Source organism: Aulonocara stuartgranti, assembly GCF_965226115.1.
Source record: "Aulonocara stuartgranti genome assembly, chromosome: 3".
Lineage (NCBI taxonomy): Eukaryota > Metazoa > Chordata > Actinopteri > Cichliformes > Cichlidae > Aulonocara > Aulonocara stuartgranti.
The window spans coordinates 14,297,523-14,315,999 of NC_138941.1; the positions used below are offsets into that span (position 1 = coordinate 14,297,523).

Here is an 18,477-nt window from a genome sequence, read left to right on the forward strand (position 1 = left end):
CATTTTTAGATTCTAATGTTAGAGATCCTGCAACTGCCGAGACCTCTTCCCTCTGACCCCTCCCCAAACCCTCAAACCCTCCTACCCACCTCGACATACAAACTCTGTGTGGCTTCACGTGTTCTGTTGATGTTTACATGATCGAAGTAACTTGAACACAAACACAAACAAAGAGGAAGACCGCACAGGAAGGAAACAACTACAAGTCCCAGCATCTTCTGTGTTTAGGGAGCAGTAGTGAAAGTGAAAGTATTGAGCCTCCGTTCAGAGCAGCAGGAGGAGGAAGGTGGACGTGAGGCAGGTGAGCGTTAACATGAATATGTTTCTTCTTATGACATAAAATAATTCCACGCTGTTCGTGTCTGTGGGTGAAATGTGAGGCCGGTCGGCTCCTCTGAGCGCTGGTTTCCTGTAAGTAGAGAGGAAGTGAGTTTAGCTGAGCCTCCGTTTAGTGTGAGAGAGCAGGAGGAGAGTGAGAGCTGTGCTGAGGCAGGGTGAGTGTTAACACCGCTCTGACATTACTGTGTCTCTGTGGCGGGAACAACAGGCTCCGTCAGTGGAGGCAAAAATAATCAGACTTTGGTTTTTCAAAGGAAACAACTTTATGTCGGAAGTTCCCGCACGCTCATTGGATAATGATGTGTCAATTTCGAGCTATTAGCCAATGAGCGTGCAGATTCACAGAAAGACCCGCCTTTATCACGGGACTTTAAAAACTACAATGGCGACAGAAACTCCGTGGGTGGAGTTCAGGGTGACGTTATGAAACTGTGACGTTTGAGCCACTTCCTGTTCTCAGTCCCAGCATCCTGATCACCGAGGTTTCTGTTGCTCTGATATCTGATATTGATTATATTGGTAAACAGGCTGTAGCATAAACATCAAACACAGCTGAAGCAGTTTTTCGATGGTTGGCTTCAAATGATCCGTCGGTTTGAAAAGTAAAAACAATTTAAAAATAGGTGAAGCTGATGCAGGGTGAGTGTTAACACCAGGACTTTAGAGGGAAGAAGAGTCACAGCTCAGCATGTTGTTGACAGGTTGTTGTTCAATCTGGGGAAGACATCTGAATCATTGCAGGGAGAATGGCTTTCACAACTTTAATGAATTTACTCTGAGTACATGATATGCCATAATTATCTATGAATTTGTTATATGTTAACACATTTCCGTCATTGTCTAAAAGGTGTAAAACCGTCCAAATGCCATGATCCATCCAATCCTTATAAAAGATGGATTTTCTTTTATCGTATACATCTGTTGTTCCAATTCGAATTTGTATGTGGAGAAAAAATATGCTTGTATATCATTTTCCAGTAAAGGAGAACCTGTTTGTGAAAATTGGATAATTTAATTTGGATATTTCAAAGTCGCACTTTATAAGAAATTCAATGCCACCCAGCTTCTTGAAAATTACTTTGGGGAAATAAAACCAAAATACCGTTTGAAATATTTATGAAAGATTGCAACCATTTGAGTTTGATGGAACCATCATTGCTTCAAAATCAATCACATTCAAACCTCCTTCTTCAAATGACTTCACTATATTTTTCTTCCTAACATAATGTTGCTCGTTTCTCCAAATGTAATTGAAATTAATTCGATTTATATTATTGATTAGACTATTGGAAACATATAACCATTGTGATGGATAAATCAATCGAGAGATAACTTCTGTTTTAGTAAGCAAGACACGTCCAAAGATGGAGAGGTGTCTTTGTAGCCAGCTGTTTAAAATCTTTTTAGATTTCTGGGTAATATGCTCAAAATTTAGATTTTCTCTATTATTTGTGTTCTTTGACATTATAACACCCAAATATTTAATGTCAGTTTTAACAGCTATGTTAAGAGAGCTACTAGGTCACAATCATGAATAGTTAGTAATTCACATTTTTACTTTAGTGCGAACAACTCATGAATTTCAAAGCTGTCCTAACAGCTTTGTCCATTTTCAGTTTGTTTAAGGCTTGATCTCAGTCATCCAGTGATATATCAGAATCACACATTTCTCTGAATACAGAATCGATTTTTGGAATATAAGATTCAATCTGATCAAAACAAGTTAATGAATCAGTGATTAAATATTTCGAGGAGTATAAATTTGAGTAAAATTTATGTTTTTTTTCCGCTATAGTCTTATGATTTGTGCATTCCTCCCCATTTACGATTATTGTATTAATAAATTTCTTTTCTTGCTTCCGTTTCTCCAAATTGTAGAAATATGAATCACTTTTTCACCTTCTTCTATCCATTTTGCACGAGCTCTAATGTAAGCTCCATGAGCCTTTTTCTTGTATAGATTATCTAATTGAGCCTGTAAAGACAACAGGGATTTCTTATCAGCCTCTGACATAAAATGTCTATTACAATAGTTATTTATATTGTAAAGTAATTTACTTTCAAATTCCTTCTATTGTCTACTTTTCATTTTACTAAACATAATTGAAAATTCTTTAACTTTAAATTTAAAAAAATCCCATCTATGTATGTAATTGCCAATTGTTACATTGTTGTACATTTTATGGAGGAGCTCTTTAACTATCTTAACATACCCATCATCATTTAACAGATCTGCATTAAATTATATGCATTAAATATATGAACTGAATGTTTCTTTCAGGCTGTAAAAACCTTATTTATCCTCCATTACAGTCCTGCATTCAGAGCATTACTTCTGTTATATTAGTACATGTATTTTATTCTGATGAACACATGACGAGTCAGGCCATGGACCGGTTGTAGATGATTTTGTGAATTGGTGTGATGAGTCCTTCCTGTCACTAAATGTGTCAAAAACTAAAGACATGATTATTGATTTTAGGAAGTCCTCTTATAGCTCATCACCCACTATCATTAAAACTGCCGAGATTGGGATCGTTGAGAGTTATAAATATCTAGGTGTGGTGCTTGACCATAAACTGTGTTTTGAATCTCATGCTGATGCCACTACTAAAAAAGTTCAACAAAGACTGTTCTTTTTAAGGAAAATGAGATCTTTTAATGTCTCATCTGAGATGTTGTCTTTGTTTTATAGAAGTTTTATCGAATCTGTGATGTCTTTTTGTATCGCTGCCTGGTTTGGTAACCTGACGGTGAAGAATAAGAATCGGTTGGGACTTCTGGTAAAAACCGCTAGCAAAATTTCAGGGCGCTGGCAAGATGGACTTTTGGCCATTTACAATAGAAACGTGCTTAGAAAGGCGCATTCTATTATTAATTGTGTGAACCATCCACTTCACAGTGAGTTTGAGTTGTTGCCTTCCGGCCGCCGTTTTAGAGTACCTCCGAGGAGGACTAAAAGACTCCAGGTCTCTTTTATCCCTACTGCGTCTTGTCTCCTTAATGGCAAATAATTGTCCTTGAATTTTCTATTATTATTATTGTTATTATTGTTTTATAGTATTGTTCTGTTGTTCTTATCCTCCTGCTGCTAAACTAATTTCCCCTTGTGGGACAATAAAGAAAATTGAATTGAATTGAATTGAATGAAACTCTGAGCTGGATTGAATCCATTGGATCAGAGTCCAGGACTAAGACTAAACACACTGAATGTGTCCTGAGCTCGGCCGCTGTTCCACAGTAACTGCTGTCAGAGTCACTGTTACTGAGTTAGCTTAGCTAGCAGAGCAGCTAGCAGTTAGAGTATGAGCTCTGTAAGCAGTCAGCTCGGTCCTGGACATGGTTACTGACATAAAGCTGCTGTCTGCAGCCATGTTTGACCTGCTGCTTTGTAGTGTGGAGCAGGGAAATTATTTTACTGCTATTGTTGAATAATTATCATCATTACCATTGCATTAATAATATAATCTGCAGTATGATCATTACTCTAACAATGTAACAGATAGCTTTAAGATGGCCTTAAGATGTTTATGCATACAGTTATTATATTAACTTTGTATTCCAGGTGAAGTTATAACTATTTTATACACAATGCATATTTGTGCTTATTTGAGTTGATGTTCAGGTTTATTAAGGGTCTTAAGCTTCACTGGCGTGACTGTCCAGATGAGTCATGTTGAGGGAAAACTAGAACATAGAAGGAATTGCAATACATGCTTACAAAACACTTATATCAGGTTATTTTAATATCTTTTATATGTTCATATTCTTGTATTAAGCTTTTAGTAGAGGTTCCTGATTAAAACATTTATTTAGTAGATGACACATACATAGTTTCAGTTCGGTTATTACATATCTGAGAGTGGTTTCTGTCTCACTGTCTGGTTAGAGGTCAGGAGCTAGTCGGCGAGGTGAGACAGGGTGCAATTGTGGTTAGCACACACACACACACACACACACACACACACACACACACACACACACACACACACACACACAGTTAGAGAGAATCATTTATAGATGAAAGTTTAATAATGTTTTGCTGATGTTGCAAAAGAGCAGTTTGTCGCAGAACTGCTGCTGAGGTGTCAAGATGACAAGCGAGCATCCGGCAGTGACAGGATGCACCTGTCATGAAGATAGAAGACAATGTTCTTTTGAACTGTGTTAAAAGTCATTGTGGTTTTGAGTTGACGTATGTATATATTCTGTCTGTGACGTATGAAGGGCCGTCATTAATTCAAACCCTGATGCTATAAAAATCTGTGTATGCTTTGATTAAGATGAAGATCAATTGCTGTCTGCATACAGAGTGTTCTTCCCACACGTGTGTATTCATTAAAATCATTGTTTGACCAAGATCTTCTGGACCATGGTGGTTTGTACTCTCCTCCTCAATTTTTGAACCTTAACAGTAGGACTACAGTAATGGAGGATTTGGAGGCTGAACTGGGCTCTGTGACACTTTTTGTAGTGAACTGATGAAAGCTGCGTCTCAGATGGATGTTAGTCCAACACATCAGACACGACCTCTGCAGCTCTCAGTTGATGTGCACATGAATGATTTGTGTTTCCTCTGCAGGTGAAGGTAGAAAGTGTGTGTGAGCTGATGTGAATTGAGCAGCATGGATCAGTGTGAGGACAGAGAGGAGGGAGTCCCTCCCTCTAAAAGCACTCTGTGTGGGGAACATGAGAGCCAGACCAAAGCTCAGAGGTGAGATGACCATCTCTAACTGTCCATGACTCTTCTCCATGTCACAGCTCAGCACTCACATCACTGCTCCATCATTATTCACAGGAACCAGCCTGGACCTGAACCTGATTCAGACTCTGATTCAGATTCCAGCTCTGTGTCCTTCAAGAGTTGCCGGTCTTCCCCCATTGATTTTAAATCCCAGCCTGTGTCCGCTGCAGAGAGGTGAGCTGTTAGTAACAAGAACTCTCTGATTTAAATGATTTTGATGTTTCCTGGTTTCTAAAATGCATCTCTGTAGCAGAGCAGTGTCTCCAAGGACACACAGGCTCAGCTGTAACTGTCAGTTTATCTGGTTTTAAGACACATTTGGACTCAATTGGCTGTTTTTAACTATGTATTTTAATCAGAGGTGTAAATTTAGACCTCACACATCTGGATCCTAAACTATGCTAGAAACAGCTGCTAGCAGTGGGTAGTTTGACTTTGATACTGTTACGAAATCAGTTTTACCTCGGTTCTTTTTATTCCTCGAGCATCCAGAGATGGCACCGGACTCAGTAGTCATTTTTACAAAATCTTGATTCATCTTTAAGCATGCACTTCTAGAAGGGAAGATGAGGCCGGTGTCCCTCTGCAAAAATCTTCACCCCTTTGTTAGTTACAGCCAGCTTTATAGAAGTGACCCCATCATAAAACCCCCTACGGTGTGCTGCAAACTCTGTCTGTGTCTATGTGCACGAGCACGTGAATGCCTACATGTGCACGTTCCCACGTGTCTATGTGAGTGCTCGTGTGTGACTGTGTACGCATACCTGTGTGTATGTGTGAGTGCACATGAGTGAGTGTGCGTGTGGATGTGTGTGCGTGACAGTTAAAACACTGTGGGTGTAAGTGACTTTCTAAAGGTCATAAAACCCCCACAGTTACAAATGTTAACACCCCCACCTTAAAACATCCTCTGGGGAATTTCCACTCAGGAGAAGCCTTCTAAAATCTACTCCTAAATTCACAACACAATGAGGCCTTTATTACTTTACAAACAGTGTCTCTACAATAATTCTACATTCTATGATAACATATTTCTAAACTCTAAAATAAGCTAAACACTCTTACAATACGCTGCTCTAGAAAGCAAACAAAGGTTTGTGCAGCTCCTCTTCAGAAAAGTGTTCAGAGAGCAGCTGCTGTATTAGACAAAGGCTCGTCCTGTGAGCCCAGATGTGTGTAACAGCTGGATGAAGGAGAACCATCACAGTCGCGTCTCCATCCCGCCTTTATTAATGAACTTCCTGTTGCTTGCAGATGACAGGAACACAAAGTGTTTGTGCCACGTGATGCTGCAGGATTTGTTAACGTGTCCATGATGGTAACATCTCCTCGTCTAACTGCAAACACATGAGCGCTCCTAACGGCAGCTATCACAGCCACACAGGCAGACTGTGTCTCACTGTTGCATTCAGGGACATTTGTTTTCCTGTAAAAAGCTTAACTCTAATCTAAGAGGACTGTTACTGACAGGAAACAGCTGCATTATCTGCAGTCTGTGTGATCACAGCTGCTTCAATCACTTTATCAGAGAATTGATCATTGAATAAAACATGTTTGTGTCTGCAGAGGTCAGAGGTCACAGTCTGCAGGATCCAGCTGTCCGTCTGTGAGGAGTGACCGGTCCAAACATTACTCTCCAGACTTCAGTGCTGAACCTGGACCAACGAGGTCAGAGACCTGTGATGACTCCTTTACATGTTTGTGTTTTCCTGCATAAATATGACCAAAGATTCATTAAAAAGATAAAAATCTTAGACTTTGTCCTGTAGCGCTGTGTGGCAGGCAGGATTGGACCCAAACACAACAGGATGAAGTCAAAGAGGCGGCTTTATTTCAGCTGTGAACATGCAAACAGCAGAAATAAGGAAACATAACTGTAGGTTTGCAGTGAATGAAGCCTCAGCTCGACGCTCCACTTTGTCCCTCTTTTCCTTCTCCAAACAGCCACATCAGGAGTCTCTGATGGAGTTTTAAAATATTTCATTACAAATGTCCAAAGATGGGTTCAGGATACCTGAATCCACAGTTATTAAAGCTAAAATAGTTCACAGGGTTTGGACTTTGTTAGGTGACGAGAGAACATCAACGTGTTTTTTTTATCTTTAAACAGTATTTTTATCACTTCAGTTGCTCTCACAGCCCTGTTTGTTATTTTACCAGAGCTCTTATGTTTCACTCAGTGCTCCTACCAAACACCTTGGAGGACACATTGGTGTGATTTAGATTTCATTGGTGCAAACACCAGTCACACAAGCTAACCCATGGAGGCAGCAGCAGGCTTTGTGTTTGGTAAAGTCTGTTGGCTTAAACTAAGAGAGTTTAGTTTGTTAGCACAAAGAGCTGTCAGCTAAAGCCCCGAATGCACTTTGAATACAGATGAACTGAGAAAAACACTTTAAATACAGCAAACAGTCAAACTGACCACATGTTTTTCTGCTGATCATCCACAGCAGTACATTTAGCATTCATGCTAGCAGCAGGCTATGTCTGTCCACTGAGCACCAACACAGGTAGGAGTGAGCAGTGATGAAGCAGGACTGTGGGCAAGTTTGAGCTACAATCCTATTGGCTTCTCAGTTTCTCCAAAGAAAAGGGGAAAAATTCTTGGTGTTGTGAAGATGTGAGTTGGTCTTGTTGTCATGGGGCTGGAAGGATGCTGGCAGTGAGAGGCTTTTCATACAGTGTTCAGTAACAGAATGAGAAGAAAGCCACTGCACATGAAACAAGGTGCTCGTAGAGTTTGTTTACTGTGTTTGTGCCACAATGTCAGATCAGTTGTAGATTCACATGCAGACTTGTCCAGTGAAACCAGTGCAAGTACTGCAGTACAGAGCAAAGACTAAGCAAGGGTGTTATTGTAAACTTTAACAAAAGACTGTTATGTGACAAAGAGTAAGTACATTATTTTTATGAGATTGTTCATCATGTCTTTAATTTAATATTTCCAGTTTTTCCTTACTGTCTCATGAAGCTCTTACATATATTTTTTTTCTTTTAGGATCAATAAGAGGCCAGAATCTCCTGGACCTGAACCCAGCTGTGTTTCCTTAAAGAGCAACAAGTCGAAGTATATTGATTTAAACTTTAAAGGATGTTCTTCTGCTGCTGAGAGGTAATGTGTGTCTAGATGTTGTTCCTGACTCTGTATTTTTGAATAAATGCTCATGTTTAATATCAGCTCAGCTCTTTTTCACACACATTTCTATGTTGGTATGTGAAGCGGTGTGTGTTGGAGTGTTTCCACAAACACAGCAGTCAGAGTGGAAAGAGTGGATGTTGTAGGAGGTGTTTGTGTAGTGAAGAGGCTGAGTGTCTGTAGGACTCCAGCTGCTCCAGCAGGTGTCTCCTTTGTGCTTTGCTTCAAACACAGTGTAGGGAGGAGCTTCCACTCAGGTGTTTCAGGTGTTGTTGGATGGAGGAGGACAAATAGTTTTTCCCTTCAGTGACAATTCAGCAGCTCAATGTTCTGGGAGATGTTTGTCTTTATGAAGGTTTATGGATTCTTGTTCTTACTTTGGTTAAACTGAGCAATACATTTTCCATCTAACATTTAAAGTAAATTTCCAGGTGAATAAAAGATCTGCAGCTGCAGCCTCTGTGATGTTTCACAGTCTGAAAGTAACAAATTCAACCAGAGTTCAAACAAAGGCTTAATATACGTGTGTGTTTGATATAATGCCAACAAGTACAAACAGGTGTTCTTACAGGTCTTAATCACAGAGGTCTGATAAGTCTGGTGACTTTCACACTCAGCAATTTTGCTGCCTTTTATTTGATATTGGCCTTTTTAAAGCACTTCAAAGTCTCCCACATTCATACAGAGCTTTTAACACCAAACTCCTTTACAGTCCTTCTCCTCTCACACACGATCAAACGACTGATTTGTCTGCAGCAGCTGTGTTACTGCTAGTATTTTATTATGTGTGTAATCTCCTCATATTGTTCCTGTGGTTTAGTTTGACTTCCTTCTGCAAACTCAGCTGCTCTGTTGCTGATACACGTCTCCATGAATATGATTGATCAGATGCTGCCAACACCATGTGTTTCATGTGAGCGCTCAGCTGAAACCCTGGGTTGACTTATCGAGTTAATAACAAGCTTCACGTGACTGTGAATGCTAAAGTGAATCCAGATAAAGGAAAGAGACCCTGCTAATGTTGGACTCACTTCTTAGTAGATCCCAGGAGGAAGTTCAACATAGCCATTCTTTGTGCTAGCTCGACCAAACCTGAGACCACAATGCAGGATAATGATCATCATCTGTCTCTGTCAAGGACATTTAAAATCCACAAATAACAAACATAATTATATTTGATCATTAAAATATGTTTTCACTTAAAAAAGCATGAGCACACTGGTGGATTACAGAAACATGAAAACTCGTTAACAGTAAAGTTAATTTAGGCGTAAACAAAGTGTCAAACATACTGAAGTAGAAGGACTGATGTTTGTGTTAAAATAGCCTCTTAAAGCTGAAATACTGATTCAGCTTCTTTACTCAAGTAAAGGTAAAAGAGTACAGGCTCTGAAATGTACTCACAGTATTAAAGTAAAAACTCCATCTTTGAAGGAAATTTCTGCCAGTTTTTGTGCAAAGTTACCTGAATTTTTACCTCCAACATTAATATGAGAAAATTATCTGAACTTTTATTCTAATAAATTTAATCAGCTTGAACATTTTGTAGCACAAAAGTAGAAAAAATAACTCCGTTTGCTGTTGCCTGCATTGTAGATGGGTGGCTTTGCCTCAACACCTAAACAGGAAAATGAGTTTAGTCAAGTATTAAAGTGGGATTGAAGAGGTGAGGAAACCAGAGATCAGGTGTTGTGGTGCAGCATGGTCACAAGAATCATTTAGAAATGGGTCGAAATATTTTCTCTTCTAGATTTTTTGCACAGTCTGATGTGCTGCTGCTCTGAGGTTTACTGCTCTCTGTGTGCTTAGAAAACTGTGAGGTACAAGTAGATTTGATACAAGTTATAATGGCTGATTTCCATATAACGGTGGAATACAGGGGCTTAATCGTTAAGTAAGAAGAAAGTTTGAAGCCTAATCTTGAAAGTACAGATAGTGTCTGTCTCCTGAATCCAAACTGGAAGCTGGTTCCACAGAAGAGGGGCCTGAAAACTGAAGGCTCTGCCTCCCATTCTACTTTTAAATACTCTAGGAACAACAAGTAGGCCTGCAGTGTGAGAGCGAAGTGCTCTAATAGGGTGATATGGTACTACAAGGTCATTAAGATAAGATGGGGCCTGATTATTTAAGACCTTGTATGTGAGGAGCAGGATTTTGAATTCTGGATTTAACAGGAAGCCAATGAAGGGAAGCCAAAACAGGAGAAATCTGCTCTCTCTTTCTAGTCCCTGTCAGGACTCTTGCTGCAGCATTTTGGATCAGCTGAAGGCTTTTCAGGGAGTTTTTAGGACATGCTGATAATAATGAATTACAGTCGTCCAGCCTGGAAGTAATAAATGCATGAACTAGTTTTTCAGCATCACTCTGAGACAGGATATTTCTAATTTTAGAGATGTTGCGCAAATGGAAGAAAGCAGTCTTACATATTTGTTTAATATGTGCATTGAAGGACATGTCCTGGTCAAACATGACTCCAAGGTTCCTCACCGCGTTACTGGAGGCCAAGGTAATGCCATCCAGGGTAAGAATCTGCTTAGATACCATATTTCTAAGGTTTTCAGGGCCGAGTACAATAACCTCAGTTTTATCTGAATTAAGAAGCAGAAAGTTAGCGGCCATCCAGGTCTTTATGTCTTTAAGACATTCCTGCAGTTTAACTCATTGGTGTGTGTTATCTGGCTTCATGGACAAATAGAGCTGGGTGTGCTATGTCTTCTGATGATGCTGCCTTGGTGATTTTAACATCCATGTCTGCTGTGACTCTAAACTTCTGGTCAAGGACTTTTTAAATATTATTGACTCTTTTAACTTGACCCAGTGGGTTACTGGTCCCACTCATGAAAAAGGTCACACACTAGACTTGGAGCTTTCCCACGGGCTGGATATGTGCGTCACTGAAATATCTGAGTTGTGCATCTCTGATCATCTTCCTGTGTTGTTCACAGAGATGGGCAGTAACGCGTTACTGTAATCTGATTACTTTTTTCAAGTAACGAGTAAATGAAGGGATTACTATTGCAAAAACGGTAATTAGATTACCGTTACTTTCCCATAGGAACGCTGCGTTACTGCGTTACTAAAACCGTGATTTTTTGCGAGAATGTCTCACGACAGTGACGTAAGCGAGTGCGCCGTTAGTGACAACAGCTGTGTGCAGATCAACAGTGGATCATATATCGAGTGCAGGAGAGAGTATGAGCGTGCAGCGTTTAAAGCGTGGAAGCACTGACCTTACTTTGAGTTTGATTCCATAAAAAGTGACAAAAACATTAGCGTCCGTTGTGCGTGGGAAGAAAACTTCTTTTTACAGCAAAAAAACCCCTAAACTTCCGAGCAAGCACTGAGTGCGCTATGACGTAATGGGAAACTCACAGAGAAACTCGCGGATTCTTCCATTGACCGCTGCACACCTGCACCAGGGTAAACCTCTGCCTACCGCAGTCCTGCTTTACAGATGAAAATAGAGCAAAAGGACCGCTGAGTCTTTGACTTTATTTATTTTCTGCTGTGTTTTACTTGCATCTATTTGAAAGAGTGAGTGTAAACACAACAAATATTTTATTTTATGTGCTGGAATGTGTAGAAAATAGGTTTAAATGTTAAACTAATTTATTCAAGTCAGAGAATGTTGCATATAATTAAATTTTTGCTTGATGCATAAAGTTAATAGATTAAAACTAATAAAACAAGTTAAAAAAAGAGACTTTTCCATTTGATTACATTTTGTATGATGGATTATGCAGAAAAAGTAGAATTGGGCTGAAAGATCTATCACTTTATTACCTCTTCAGGTTGTAAATCGTGTTTTTAAAATGTAACTAAGTAACTAAGTAACTAAGTAATTAATTACTTTTGAAAATAAGTAATCAGTAAAGTAACGGGATTACTTTTTTGGGGAGGCAATCAGTAATTAGTTACTGATTACTTTTTTCAAGTAACTTGACCAACACTGGTTGTTCACTCTATGCGCTGCTCGGTAGATAAGCCATGCGCCTCAGCGCGTAAAAAGCGAGCGCTTAATGCTCTAACAGCGCCGCTTTTTCTGCTGCCTTTATGGACTCTGGAATAATGAACTCCAGCTGTTAAAGTGTTGAGGACCTTTCGGACACTCTTCATTCTACCTGCACTGATATTTTGGACTCTATTGCTCCGTTCAGGACTCTGCGCGCTAAGCATTTATCAGAGCTGTGGTTGAATGAACATACGCGCTCCCTTAGACGTGACTGTAGACGCGCTGAAAGGAGATGGAAAAAGGACAGATTGTATGTTTCTCTACAGATTTTAAGGACTTTCTGTCTTTCTGCTCACCAAGAAGCTGTAAAACCTGCAGACACAGTTTGTCTTAAACTTAGTGTCAGTAAACAGTCACAGGCCTCAGGTACTTTTTAATGTCCTCAATCGCTTTCTTCGTTCACGTGATAATGTCGGAGTCATTTCTTCACCAAGTATTTGTGATGATTTTTTAGCATTTTTAACAACAAGCTTCTATCTATTAGGGCTCTTGTCTCGCCGACTGCTGCCTCAGATCCGAGTCTTTCTCCTGTGTGCTCAGCTGTCTTAGAGCAGTTTGATCCCGTCTCCCTTAATGACTTGACTGCAGTAGTTTGTAACCTAAGATCATCACACTGCCCCTCTGATTGTCTCCCCCCAACTACTCTTTCAAGGGTTGTCAGGTTGGAGATCAGCCTATAATTAGCTAAGACAGCTGGGTCCAGGGATGCTTTTTAAGTAAAGGTTAAACTACAGCCAGCTAGGGATGGGTACCGTTTAGATTTGAAAACCTGCAAAATCAGAATCAGTTGCTGGTGATGGCTTTTTCTTTGACATTAATCATGTATAGTCTTAACTCAAAAGTGAACATAGACTTGATTGAAGTAACTCAGATCAGCCAATTCAAAATGCTAATTCAATCAACTCTGAGTTCATGGCTAGACTCAGTTTGTTGGCCCTGCCCCTTAAAACTATTCCCTGTTTGTCCCTCGTGTTTTTTGGATATTGTTTTCACATCTTATGTCACGGCTAGCGGGGCGAGCCATGTTGAATTTAATAAAGGACCCAAGATGCCGACAATGCTGTGAAGTGATTGAGCTTTATTGAAACGGTGAAGTGCAGTGGAGATGGCCTGTGCAGAAGCTAAGATAACCTCTACTGAAAAAACTAAAAAACTAACCTGAAACCTTAAACGGAGACACGGGGAGACAACACAGACGAACCAGCAACAAGCAGGAGAAAACAAAGGGCTCATATACACAAAAGAGCCATCAGGGAATGAGAAAAGGGAGACACAGCAGGATTCATTGGACATAACCAGACAAGGGGAAGCAAAAGTAGACACACTAACATAGGACATGGCACTGTCAAAAATAAAACAGGAAGTGAACACAGAGACACAATACTAACACAGTACAGAGGGAACACAGAAACCAAAACCTCAGAACTAGAAAATCTTAATCAGAATGAAATTGTAACAAAAGACAATAACAATCAAAACAAAACTACTGAGTCCACAGACTCGGGACATACATCGGCTCAAACTGTGGTCAATATTTTGCACTTGTAAATCAGACTGTGTAGTTGTGAACTGAGTTTTGTAACATTGTAAAACAAAATATCTGAAAAGTTTATGTTTTTGCGTTCATTGATTTGTGTGTGTAAAAATGTAAAAAATTTAATAAATGTAAGAAACATTAGAACTACTTTTGCTGACACAAAGTTTGGCGAGCACTGCAAGTTGGCACTTTAAACCAGTCACTGATATAAAGAGAGCACCTTGTTCCAGGGCATCTGAGCATGGAGGGAAAGCTTTATGCAGGAGATGGTAAGAGCTGTTGGGACTAATGAAACTGAGCAGAAAACTACAGACATCTGGAAACTGAGTTGTTAATTCTCAGTGGGATCAGCAGGACTAGCAAAGCTTCACCATGACAGTCATCTGATTGTCTGAACCCATCCAAACATCACTTCATGGACCTTTAGCGTGTGTCTGTGTGTGGACAGACATAACATGAGCTAATTATTCATTACTCCTCCACAGAGTGGACCAGCAGAGAGCAGAGGTTTCCACTGGTCAGTCTGCACAGCAACATCAAACACACCTGGACTCTGTGGTTATGGTTTGTAGTACTACATTTACATTTGTTCTTTTCAGTCACCTCTATGCTGCACTTTGTGGACCAGAGGATTGTCAGTGTGTCCAACATAAATCAGAGTTTGGGCTCCATGATTTCAGTCAGATTGGGGTGACTGTAGCTCAGGAGGTGAGCAGGTCAGCTACTAGTCAGAAGGTTTGTGAATCAAACCCTGGCTGGCAAATGTACTGGGTAACGTACTAAACCCAAGCTGCCCTCTGATGCATCCATCAGAGTGTGAAAGAAAGTATTTAAGCATAGAACAATGTGCTTGGTTGAATGAGGCATGTTATATAAAATGCTGTGTGTGCACAGAGTATCAAAGAGAGCTAAATAAGAACCAGTCCATTTACCACTGGGTAATTCATATAGTCTTCTTTTCCAGCGGCTGGAGGACAACATCACCATGTTTGTGAAGAACGAGCTAAAGAAGATCAGAAGGTTCTGAGTCCAGATCACCCAGAAACTTTAAAGAGCCAGATGGAGGATGAGGAGATGTTTGAAGGTGAGGATGAAGATGAAAGAAAGAGCTGCAGAGAAGCATTTCTGAAGATCACACTCCACTTCTTGAGGAGACTTAAGCAGCATGAGATGGCTGACCATCTGCACAGCAGTAAGAGAATTTCTCTAAAGACTGAATATTGATCTTTCCTAATAGCTCAAGAAATGGACCAATAGACATTCATCCTTTCAGGGTACTGAAAAGCTGTGATATTTATTGTATAATATTTTTTTCTGAATTTCTTACCTTCAGAAATATTTGCTCCACTCTGTAAACGAGAACTTAAAGCCCAACTGAAGAAGAAGTTCCAGTGTGTGTTTGAGGGCATCGCTAAAGCAGGAAGCCCAACCCTCCTGAATCAGATCTACACAGAGCTCTACATCACAGAGGGAGGGACTGCAGAGGTCAATGATGAACATGAGGTCAGACAGATTGAAACAGCATCCAGGAAACCAGACAGACCAGAAACAACAATCAGACAAGAAGACATCTTTAAAGCCTCACCTGGAAGAGACGAACCAATCAGAACAGTGCTGACAAAGGGAGTGGCTGGCATTGGGAAAACAGTCTTAACACAGAAATACAGCCTGGACTGGGCTGAAGACAAAGCCAACCAGGACATCCAGTTCATATTTCCATTCACTTTCAGAGAGCTGAATGTGCTGAAAGAGGAAAAGTTCAGCTTGGTGGGACTTGTTCATCACTTCTTTAATCAAACTAACGAATCAGGAATCTGCAGGCTTGAAGACTTCCAGGTTGTGTTCATACTTGATGGTCTGGATGAGTGTCGACTTAATTTGGACTTCAACAAAACGAAAATCCTGACAGAAACCAGAAAGTCCACCTCATTGGATGAGCTGCTGACAAACCTCATCAGAGGGAACCTGCTCCCTTCTGCTCGCCTTTGGATAACAACACGACCTGCAGCAGCCAATCAGATCCCTCCTCAGTGTGTCGACATGGTGACAGAGGTCAGAGGGTTCACTGACCCACAGAAGGAGGAGTACTTCAGGAAGAGATTCAGAGATGAGGAGCAGGCCAGCAGGATCATCTCCCACATCAAGAAAGCTCGAAGCCTCCACATCATGTGCCACATCCCAGTCTTCTGCTGGATCACTGCTACAGTTCTGGAGGATGTGCTGGAAACCAGAGAGGGAGGAGAGCTGCCCAACACCCTGACTGAGATGTACATCCACTTCCTGGTGGTTCAGGCCAAAGTCAAGAGGATCAAATATGATGGAGGAGCTGAGACAGATCCACACTGGAGTCCAGAGAGCAGGAAGATGATGGAGTCTCTGGGAAAACTGGCTTTTGATCAGCTGCAGAAAGGAAACCTGATCTTCTTTGAAGCAGACCTGACAGAGTGTGGCATCGATATCAGAGCAGCCTCAGTGTACTCAGGAGTGTTCACACAGGTCTTTAAAGAGGAGAAACAACTGTACCAGGACAAGGTGTTCTGCTTTGTTCATCTCAGTGTTCAGGAGTTTCTGGCTGCTCTTCATGTCCACCTGACCTTCATCAACTCTGGACTCAATCTGCTGGAAGAACAACAAACAAGTTCTCAGACAGAGAAATACTTCTACCAGTGTGCTGTGGACAAGGCCTTACAGAGCCCCAATGGACACCTGGACTTGTTCCTTCGTTTTCTCTTGGGTCTGAAGACTAATCAAACTCGTTTGCAAGGCCTGATGACACAGACAGGAAGTAGCTCACAGACCAATCAAGAAGCAGTTCAGTACATCAAAGAGAAGCTCAGTGAGAATCTGTCTGCAGAGAAAAGCATCAATCTGTTTCACTGTCTGAATGAACTGAATGATTGTTCTCTAGTGGAGGAGATCCAACAGTCCCTGAGTTCAGGACGTCTCTCCACAGATAAACTGTCTCCTGCTCAGTGGTCAGCTCTGGTCTTCATCTTACTGTCATCAGAAAAAGATCTGGATGTGTTTGACCTGAAGAAATACTTTGCTTCAGAGGAGGCTCTTCTGAGGCTGCTGCCAGTGGTCAAAGCCTCTAAAAAAGTTCTGTAAGTTATAAAGTTTTTATTGTTTAATTTGGTTGGTATGTTATGGAAAAACACACTGCCATCAACTTCTGTTTTGTTTTTGTCAAAATCACTGTAATATAATCACTGTACCTTTATATACACGTGACTTGTATTAATGCTGCTGCCCTCGTGTGGCTAAAGTGTAATTATGTTATTGTTATTAGGGAGGATTTGAGGGTAACATGCCAAGTGAGTCAGCACCTTCGCTTTAGCTTAAAAAATCCAAATTCTTACGTCATCAGTTATAGTTGCATGTATTCATTATCATAATTTAACCTTTAATGTTGATGTCTTAAAATTATTTTGAGTAAACTAGCAATAATTTTATGGTTTATTAAATGAATACATCACTAATGAATCATTTATTTCAGTAATTAATTAAAAATGTACATAATTAATTTAAAAAAATATATTGATAATGAATTATCAGTTAATTTCATTAAAAACAATTCATTATTTATTTATGTACAATTCAAATTAGTTAATTACATATTTAATCAATTATTGGTTTGTTTTCTATTTTAATTATTTTACTGACACATTTAATGAATTATTTAATGATGTATTTATTTAATTCACGTTGCTACTCCTGGCCCTGCATCGCTGTTCATAAGTACATTTTATTTGTCAGCTTCACCCATCAAAGTCAGGGGGCGGGGTTAATGCTGATCAAGTCAAAACCATTGCTTTGGTCTGGTGGGCGTTCTTTTAGTGGGCTTTTCTCAATATTAAGTAGGCCTACACACCAGGGTTTGGACATGTGTGGACCCAAACTATACTTAAACTTTACCCTTTTTTGTGTGTCACCAAATACACTTTTAATATTTTCTAGACAAGAATGTAGTGGCATAATCTTTAACCTCTTTTGGCTCCAAACAGAAGTGACAGACTTGAGCAGGGTTCATTTAAAGGCTGACAGAAGTGGAGTGGTGACGGGGAGATGTTTGACAGGACAGTGTTTCAGCCTCCACAGGTTCATGTTGTGCTCCATCAGTCAGTGAAGATGAAGTCAGTGCTGATGAGGCTGTAGAGTGTGTGAGGGATGTGAATGAGGATGATGAAGATCTGATGATAGCAGATAAAAACAGGCTGCAGAGACTTTGAGCCATACAGGGCACACAGAGTGTGTGTACAGAACAGCTGAAATCATTATGGAGACCTCACTGGGATATGGAAGCATCACAGTACAGCTTCAGTGAAGCTTTAAAGTCTCTGATATGAGATGAGAAATGAAGCAGCCAGAGCTTTTTCATGAGTGGAAATCCACTGTGACTGTGAGCTGCTGCTACAGCCTCCAGATTAGCCAGCAGCTCATCCTGCTCAACATTTTCTCACCAACTTTAATGGAAGTGCGATGTTTTCAGCTGGAGTGATGGTCAGGGTGGCCTCCCTCTCCTCTTCTTCTCCTCTTCCTCTTTCATTTGTAAAGCCACTTCTGCTGCTTTCATTCATTTGGAAGTCCTGTAGCTGAGTTTGGGAGAGACTAACAGCCTCGGCAGCAGAGGGGAGAAAGGCTGTAACACCACCACTTTACTCTGTTCTACCTGTCACATCATTTTATCAGGAAACAAATATGCTCATGTT

The 18,477-nt window shown here is 40.3% G+C and overlaps 1 protein-coding gene across 1 annotated transcript in view; it reads left to right on the forward strand.

Annotated features, from left to right (window-relative positions):
• The first annotated feature begins 237 nt into the window (after positions 1–237).
• Positions 238–18,477, forward strand: part of LOC309702569 (uncharacterized protein) — a 1,256,944-nt gene continuing 1,238,704 nt past the window's right edge. The window contains 9 exon segments of the mRNA XM_082527162.1: positions 238–301; positions 4,922–5,053; positions 5,138–5,257; positions 6,650–6,751; positions 8,082–8,195; positions 14,254–14,332; positions 14,733–14,787; positions 14,790–14,960; positions 15,102–16,872. Of these exon segments, the coding sequence (XP_082383288.1) occupies positions 4,965–5,053; positions 5,138–5,257; positions 6,650–6,751; positions 8,082–8,195; positions 14,254–14,332; positions 14,733–14,787; positions 14,790–14,960; positions 15,102–16,872 (2,501 nt within the window). The 5' untranslated portion in view covers positions 238–301; positions 4,922–4,964.